Source organism: Ochotona curzoniae, unplaced genomic scaffold, assembly GCF_017591425.1.
Source record: "Ochotona curzoniae isolate NIBS_2020 unplaced genomic scaffold, NIBS_Ocur_1.0 contig_883, whole genome shotgun sequence".
In the NCBI taxonomy this organism is placed as follows: Eukaryota; Metazoa; Chordata; class Mammalia; order Lagomorpha; family Ochotonidae; genus Ochotona; species Ochotona curzoniae.
The window spans coordinates 26085456-26094796 of NW_024466599.1; the positions used below are offsets into that span (position 1 = coordinate 26085456).

Below are 9341 nucleotides of genomic sequence, written 5' to 3' on the forward strand. Positions count from 1 at the left end.
TTCACCTCTGCTCTTTCTCCCTTTCTGAAACACTGTCTTTCAAACAAATATATGAATCTTAAAAAAAAAAAAAAAAACCTATTTTGGTAGATGCCCGGCATGGTAGTTGGAATGACACTTGCAACACTGACATCCACTATCTGTAGCCAGAGGTCCAGTCCCACCTCCACTTCTGATCGCAGCAGAGTGCTGGTGCACTCCACGGGAGGCGGCAGGTGACAGGTCAAGCAGTTGGGCCTTACCACCCATATCTGGATTGAGTTTCAGGCTTCTAGCTTCAGCCTGGCCTACTGCTGGCGGTTTGCAGGCATTTGGGAAGTGAATGATCAGATAGAAACTTATTAACTGGCTCGTTTGCTTTTTCTGCCTTTCAAGAATGAAAAAGCATGTTTAAAAATAATAAATAAGAATTCATTTTGTAGCTCAAAAATCTTTGCTCAAGAAAACTCTAGGTTTTCTATCAAATAGTTATCAAATAAATTCAAATACTGAAGTAAGCAACAATATTAATTCTGTATAAACTCTTCCAAAAAACTTCAGAGCTTCCCAATTCATCCTGTGAGGCTACTGTTGATACAAGAAAAGAGAATATATCCTTGCTGAACATAAAAATATTAAACAAATCCTGGCAGCTTCAAAAGACAATACACAATATATAATAGATAACATTATGTATAGAATATATTGTAGAATTATATATGATATAAATATATTTCTAGTGTACTAATGTATTACATATTATAGTATATTTCTAGTATACTAGAAATATAACTGATTTTGTACTGTGACCTTATATCCACCAATCTTGCCAAATAGCCTTTTTAGCTCTAGACTCTTCCCTGGAAGCACTAGCAGGAGCTGGGTCAGTAGTGAAGCAGCCAGGACTCAGAAATGGTACTCTAGTATGGGATGCCTGCATTGCGAGTGGCAGCTTAACTTGACACACCACAACAGTGGCCCTAGAAACTCATCCAGTCTTTAGAAAAAGTTCTATCAATTTCTTTTGGCCCTTTCTATGATATATTCTAGACAATCATGTTACCTACATAAAAAGACAATTTTACTTTTCCAATGCTGGTGCCTTTTCTTTCTTTATTTTAAATCTAATTGGATTAGCTAGTCTTCAATATAATGTCACATAGAAAACATGGAATGGTCCCAGCACAGTTAAACCCTAATTTTGTAAACACTGGATCCCAAATGGGCCAATGGCAACAGCTGAGCTGATCTGAAGCCAGGAGCTTCTTTTGGGCTTCCCACCGTGGGTGCACAGGCCCAAGCTCTTGGCCCATCCTTCACTGCTCTCCCAGGTACATCAGCAGGGAACTGGATCAACAGAATAGCTGGGACTCAAACTGGCACCCATATGGGATTCTGGTACTGCAGGTGTTGGCTTCATATACTATGCCACAGCACAAAAACCGAAACCGAACATTTAATTCAACTTGAGTCAAATTCAAGTTTGAATATTTGATATTAGTAAGTTAATTCTCAAGTTTACCTGAAAATGCAAGGGATCAAGGATAGGTACAAGAATTTTGAAGAAGAACAAAGTTTAAGGATAAATAATACTTGATCTCAAGATTTATCACAAACAGCAATAAAAAACTGTTGGTGGCATAAAGATAGTCAAATTATCACTGGAAAAGAATAGAATCAAAAAATAAATCAACTCATATGAGGGAATTTCAAAAGTTCATTTAAAAACACATATTGTAAAAAAAAAAAACTATTCATGGATTTCAAAAAAAATTTTGCACCAATTAAACTTAAATTTTAATTTCACCTTTTGAGGTTCCATCATACAGGGACAAGAAATTTTTAACAAAGGCACAAAGACAATTTAGGAAAGGAAAAATAAGTTTTGTGGTACAAGAACAAGCAAATACTCATGTTTTAAAAAAAGAATTTCAATTCAGACTCTTTGCCACATGTAAAAATGAACTCAAAATGGATCACATAAAAACAGAAAGAGAAAGGAAAAGGCTTGGGGAAAAAAGTTTTCACATGTTAACACTATAAAACACGTAACAAAAAACAATGTTAGACTGTGAAAATATTCAAACCTTCTTAAAAGGGTCACAATTCAGACCAAAATAATGGGCCACAGATTGGGAGAAAGTGTTCACAAATCATATACCTGATAAAAGCATACAGAGAGAGTCTTAAAAAGCACTCTGGAAACTCAATGTAAAAAACAGAAAATCAATAAAGCAAGATGTAAAAATCCACAAAACTTTAACTTTAGAAAAGATACAAATGAGAAACACTGAAAACTACGGTCATTGTTGGCATGGAGAAAATGGAAATTAAAGCCAGAATGAGATATCAGTATGAATAAATCTGTTATAAAAACTGAAATAAAGATACTAAATAGGGCCAGGTGTGGTGGCCTAGCGGCTAAAGTCCTTGACTTCAACACGCCAGGATCCCATATGGATGTCGGTTCTAATCCTGGCAGCCCCGCTTCCCATCTAGCTCCCTGCCTGTGGCCTGGGAAAGCAGTTGAGGATGGCCCAAAGTCTTAGGACCCTGCACCTGTGTGGGAGACCTGGAAGAGCTCCTGGCTCCTGGCTTCTGATTGGCACAGCACCGGCCGTTGTGGTCACTTAGGTGGTGAATCATCGGATAGAGCTTCCTCTCTGTCTCTCCTCTCTGTATATCTGACTTTGCAATAAAAATAAAACAAATCTTAAAAAAAATAAAGATACTGAATAACAAGTGTTAGTAAGAATATGAAAGAAATGGATTATTTTACACTGTTAGTGGAAAGAAAAATGGAATAAGTTATTGAAAAAAAACCAATTTGGTAGCTTCTTAAAAAGTTAAACACCAATCTACACTATAATCTATTCATTGCAAATCTATTCATTACCCAAGTGAAATGAAAGTGTATTTTAAAGCACTACTATGGACAGAATTATTCAAAGTTGTTTCTCTGTTCTAGTCAAAACTGGATGCAACTCAAATGTTCCTGAGAAGGAAACATTGAATGTGACCTATCCACACAATTATCAGTAATCAAAGGAATGAACTCCTGACATATGTAACGCCACGGATGAATCTCAAAATAATGAGTAACACAAGGAAGAACACGAATACATATAAAATACATACCACGTGATTCCATTTATGTATAATAACACAAGACAAAACTAACACATGGTAAGAAAAACAAGCAATCATAACTTAAAACTTTAAAGAGAACAAAGCCACGCCCTGTCGAAGAGCAGGGAAGACGAGCAGCAGCCCCGGGCTGCCGAGCGCTAACCTTGGCCACGGCGCATCGCACGGCCATCGAGCGGTCCGTCAGCAGCGACCTGGCGTTTTTGTAAATATCACGATGAGAGGAAGCCGCAGCACCGCCCAGTCCGCTGAGGACCTTCTGAAGACTCATTAGGATTTCACTTCGTCCTTGAGACTAGATGTGTACATGAAGCAAAACTTTCAAATTACATTATAAAAACAAATTGCATTTTCATTACAAGAATATGCTAAGAAATTAATCCTGGACCTATCAGTGTTACCTCCAAACTATACACATTATAGCTGAAGTAAAATTAGATAGGTATTCTAGAATACATGAAAGGTAAGAATAATCAACTCAAATTAAATGGTATTTTTCTGAAAAACTAGGTTACAACATATAAATATATTCCAATGTTTCCATAACATACTGAAGTAAAATACAGTGAGAATTGGAAGACAGATTAAAAAGCTTGAATGTCTATTTCTACTATCCAAACTCTTAAAAATGCAAAAATTAAATAAAGAGTAACAAATAACATAAGACATTCAAACAAGAAGAAAAAAAAAAATCAAAGGAATAGGTAAGAATTTTATTTGAAATATCTCCCTGTCTAAGCAATATGAGTACCCTAGGAATAGGGAAAAAAAAAACTTTCTAAAAAAAATTTTAATTGGTATCTAACTCCTGTCACAAGTGAAACACTGAAATAATATTTGTTGTAAAACTTACCTCTGCACTTTTCAGAGACTTCAAAAGATTATTGACAGTTTCTGGAAAAGCACTGCCTAACATTCTTCCCATTTTTTCATAAAATGCTCCAACACAAGCCACTGCAGCCCTGCAGAAAGTGGTCAGGTTCAGGTTTATAATATACTTTCACTGTATTATTCTCATTTTCAGGGGAAAGGAAGCACCCTCCCCCCCACCACCACCCATGTCAACAGTGAGCGAATAGCTGTGGGTTTGGCTTAGAGGGCAAAGGAGTTGTTGTTACAACCACATGCTTTAGATTCTGGCATATCTGTGCCTAGATACTAGAATCTGCCATCTAACATCTATGTGAATCGATCAAGTTAAACTTGGGATGAGAGAGGGTAAGTAATTAGCCCAGAATTATACACATAAAACAGTAAAATCAGGTCATCACCTTCACCCTCTGACCTTAAATCCCAAGCTTTGTGAAATGCTCGACAGGTTGATGGCATTAAAAATGATTGCAGCCACATGCCAGAATACATCAGAAAATTCCTAAACAGAACTCATGAATTCACTGGAATTCACATATGAATAATCATTGATATATAATAAAAATTAACTACAAAGTTATACATATGCTTGCTAAGCAGAGGAGAAATACATCACAAAAGTATTAGCACAGCCTCAACTCCAGAATACAGAACACCCTCCAATGTCCTCTGCAACTTTTCAGATCTGCATCTGTATCCAACAACACAAAATCTAATCATACCGTATCTAGGTAATCGAAAACAGACCTAGAAATCAGTGTCCAGTTCCAGCATAATTTCTAGATGTCCTCTATCAACTCCACTGTCTCAGGATTCTTAACTGTTGGTTGTCTAGAACAGCATCTCCGGCCATTTTCTCTGCTCAAACACACATTTCCTAGATAAATCTATTTATATCAAAGGGTTCAGCCTACCTCCACATCTCCATTCTCTACTCAACAAAGCCATATCTGCAACTTAAATCTCTGAAATCCAGACCAGGATTTCCGGCAGCATGCTATACTTAAGAGTGAACAGTACATATACACTATAAGTATATTAGACTGAGTTTAAAATCAGCCTGCCAAAAACTGAACTCCTTATCTTTCCCCAGCAACTTGGTCTCTCCTCCTCTATTTTGCATCTTTATGAAAGTAATATAAATCTGATGCAAATAAGTTCTTTTTTTTTTTTTTTTTGCCCAGCACGGTATCCCAGTGACTAAGGTCCTGGCCTTGCATCCACTGGAATCTAATATGGGTGCTGGTTTGTATCCGGGCTGCTCCACTTCCCATCCAGCTCCCTCCTTGTAACCTGGAAAAGCAGTGAAGGACGGCCCAAAGCCTTGGGATCCTGCACCCACGTGGGAGACCTGTGAGAAGCTCCTGTCTCCTGGCTTCATATCAGCACAGCTCCAGCCATTGAGGCCACTTGGAGAGTGATTCAGTGCATGGAAGGTATTTCTCTGTGTCTCTCCTCCTCTCTGTATATTTAATTTTCCAATAAAATTTTTTTAAAATAATTTAAAAAAAGAACAAATAAAACTTCAAGGGTCCCTATCAAACTAAGTACTTACAATTTTGTTGGTAGGTAGGCAGCAGTGTCATCTTTATTTCTAATAATATCATTACATTTATCAAGTGTTTGAAAAACTGTAAAAGTATCCCCAATGCTATAAAGGGCTGCAAGATTTTTTGCTAACAATTTTCGTGTAGGTGGTCCAGGTGAACTACTTATTAATCCAGTTAATTGTTCAACAAGTTTTTTCTGTTTTTCCTTTACATCAGTCTGTTAAAAAAAAAAAAGAAAAAGAAAAGAACATCAACATGGTTTTTCTTATATATGCTTCTGTTACCTTTTAGCCAGTATTAAAATGACTTGGGGTTGGCATTGTGGTGTAATCAGTAAAGCATCCCATATTGGGGACCAGTTCAAGTCCCAGTTGTTCCACTTCTGGTCTAGCTCCCTGCTAGAGCACCTGGAAAAGCAGCACAAGATGTCCCAAGTTGTTGGGTCTCTGCTCCCATGAGGGACACCCAAAGGAGACTGCTGGCTTCAGACCAGCCCAGCTCTGGACACTGTGGTCATTGGAGGAGTGAACCAGTAAATGAAAGAATCTCTACCTCTCCTTCTCCCTACATAAAATCTGCCTTTCAAATAAAAAGAAAATAAACCTCTAGGAAAAAAGTGAAGTGTTAGATATATTTAACAGTGACCTATGGGAAAATTCTCTGGCAGAAAACAAGTCTTAAGTTTGAAACATGCCTATCATAACTGTGGTCCGAAAGGCCAATCATACAAGAGTGGAGTAAGAAAGTAGCAGAAAATAAAGTGAGAATGGCAGAAAGGACTAATCATGTGGCCTTTCGTGCTCCAGCACACAAACTCTGTATTTCATTTGTGGCTGGCAGAGTGGTGCAGCATCTTAACTCTCCGTCCTATGGCACCAGCATCCTACAGGTGCACCAGTATGTGTCCCGGCTGCTCCACTTCTGACCCAGCTCTCTGCTTATGCCTGGGAAAGCAGTGGAAGACCGCCAAGCCTTTGAGAGCCTAAACACCCATGGGAGACCCAAAAGGAGCTCCTGGCTCCAAGTTCATCTCTGACCATTGCTGATATTGGAGGAGTAAACCAGCAAATGGAATATCTGTTTCTATCTCTCTCTCTCTCTCTCCCAGTAATTCTTTAAAAAAAAAAAAAGAAAAGAAAAGCACAAGTACATGTAACTTACAAAGATTTCACTTTGCCTCTAAGGACATGCATAGACTCAAGGTGAAAAGACAGAGTAAGATTCCATGCAAATGAACTCCAAAGACAGCAGGAGCAGTCGTACTATCAGGCAAAATATACTTTAAATCAAAAGCACTAAATAGAATTAAGAATGTTCATTATGTAACGATAAAGGATTCAGCTCAGCAAGAGAAAATAACAACTGTAATACTGCAATACTAACTACATAAAGATTAACAGATCTAAAGGGAAAAACCGAATAATACAATAAGAGTAGGAGACCATAAGGGCTGGGGTCCTGGGCATAGAAGGCTAAGCTTCTGCCTTTGGTGCCGGCATCCTATATGGACACCAGTTCAAGTGCTGACTGTACCACTTTAAATCCAGCTCCCTACTCACAGCCTGGGAAAGCAGTGGAGGATGGTTCAAGTCCCTAGACTCCTGCACCCATGTGGGAAAACAGAAGAAGTGTCTCCAGGCTTCAGATCAGCTCAGCTTCGGCCACTGTGGCCATTTGGGGGAGTGAATCAGAGGAAGGAAGATCTCTATCTTTCCTACTCTCTGTAACTCTGCTTTTCTAATTAAAAAAACAAGAGAGTAGGGGATTTTAACATCCCACCTTGAGAAATGTGCAGATCACTGAGACAGAAAATCTACAAGAAAACAGCTGGGTTAAGTTGTAGCTGAGAGCAACTCTTCCTAACAGACACCTAGGAACAGTCCACCCAGCAGCTACAGAACACAGAGTTTTCTCAACAGCACATGCAATATTCTCCAGGAGAAATCATATGCTAGGCCACGAAACCAGAAAACACACACACACACGCACAAAACATACTGGGCATCTTTTACGGCCACAATGCAATAAAGCTAGAAATCATTAACAAGCAAAAATTATTGAAACCACATAAATAAAGTAAAATAAGATAATCTATTGCTGAACAACCAATGAGCTGTGAAAGAGACTAAGGACACAACTTAAAAATTTCTTGCAAGATTGAAAATAGAAGTAACATACCAAAACCTAACAAATAAGGCAAAAACAGTACTAAGAGGAAAACTTATAGCAATGCAAATTATTAGACACTATGGAAACCAGTATGGAGCTCCCTCAAAAACAATAAAATACAACTGCTGTCTGACCCAGCCATCCCACCACAGGGTTTACATCCAAAGAAAATGTTTTCATTTCAGGGTCACTGGCATGCCCATGTCCACTGTAGCACTTCTCCTTACAGCCAGAAATGGGTACAACCTGACAATGGGAAAGAAAGGCGGTTCTACACAAAATGGAACACGAGTCAGCTATATGAAGGATGAAATCTTGTCATGTGCAACAACAGAGGGGCCCTGGAGGACACAGGTGAGAGAATCCCAACGTGGGATGCGTGGTACCACCAGCAGCACCCTTGACCACCAAGCCAAAAAGCCCCCTTGTGAGTCCTTTCTGCTACATTCTGGAAAACCGGAGGTTTATTCTCTGAAAGAAAAGACTGAGAGAATCCCAGCGTATTTGTGGGCAGGGGAATCTGCACCAGAAATGGAGGGAGTAAATGAAGACTCACACACCTAGCAATGATCAACTTAAAGTGATGACCTGAAGTTTGCCTTCGAGCCACGGTCAGCTGTGCTGTAGACACAAGCCGAGCAACAGCTCAGCGTGAGGGGTGTTTCGGGTTTGCCACAGAATCGAACGTGGACGGATGAGAAATTCCCTTTGTGGGACCTTCTGCAGGTGCACGAGCGACCCGCAAGCTTTCCGAAATATAATCTGCATTTTTATTTAAATTACTAACACGTAAATTCCTACTGTCAATGCAACCAGAAGCAGAGCAACACCATACCTTGTTGGCAGCCACAAGGACTTTGTCAAGAAATCGCAACCATTCGAAGATGAAAACGGGTCTCTTGGCCTCGGTGATTTGAGCCAAAGCTTCTTCATTGAGCAACAGGCTGTGGGCTAACTCCATGAGCGACGTGGGAAACGCCCACCTGCAGTGGACAGTCGGAAGCACACACGGTCAGGAAAGGCACAGCACGACCTGGCCTTCTATCGGAGCAAAACCCCAACTTCTCGGAGGACAAATCTGAGAACTTGGAAGGGACAGTGGTACAAACCCAAAGGGAGGATAACGAAATGCTGCGGGAAAGATGTTTCTTCACCTACGACGTGCGCCCAGCAAGGGGTACGTCACTAGCCCACCTGGTCACCGAGACCCTCCTCCCCGGCAGGCCTGCTCACGCCCGGCGCCTTAACCCGCCGGGGCGGCAGCGTCCCTGGACCACCCCGGCCGAGGCCCGGCGCACTGCGGCCTGCCGGGCTCCCCTGACCACGCGAGGACCCCGAGGTCCTCCCCCGGCGGCCAGCCCCCCGTCTCCGGGTTCCTCCAGCTGTCAAACGCACGCGGCGCAGGCGAGAAAGCGGACAACGTCCCTGAGGACCTCGGATGCCCGTCCGCCCCTCGGAGAGCGTCCGAGGGAACGACGAGGGGGGCTGCGTGTCACTATGCACGCTTTGGGGGTGCAGGGGACGCCCTCACCTCCTAGGGCGACAGAAGCCGGTCAGCTGAGCTCCGGCGCACAGCAGCCGCCAAGGGACCCGGATGCCCCGCCTCCCGCACCCTGGCCAGGAGGA

General features: G+C 41.1%; 1 protein-coding gene across 1 annotated transcript in view; it reads right to left on the minus strand.

Moving 5' to 3' along the window:
* The window catches only part of HEATR5B (HEAT repeat containing 5B), a 78620-nt gene extending 69295 nt beyond the window's left edge, over window positions 1-9325 (minus strand). Inside the window, exons 1-5 of the mRNA XM_040993072.1 lie at window positions 9247-9325; window positions 8551-8698; window positions 5552-5763; window positions 3980-4088; window positions 3272-3421 (exon numbers count right to left, since the gene is read on the minus strand). Of these exons, the coding sequence (XP_040849006.1) occupies window positions 3272-3421; window positions 3980-4088; window positions 5552-5763; window positions 8551-8676 (597 nt within the window). The 5' untranslated portion in view covers window positions 8677-8698; window positions 9247-9325. The remainder of the gene's footprint in view (window positions 1-3271; window positions 3422-3979; window positions 4089-5551; window positions 5764-8550; window positions 8699-9246) is intronic.
* Between the last annotated feature and the right edge of the window lie 16 nt (window positions 9326-9341).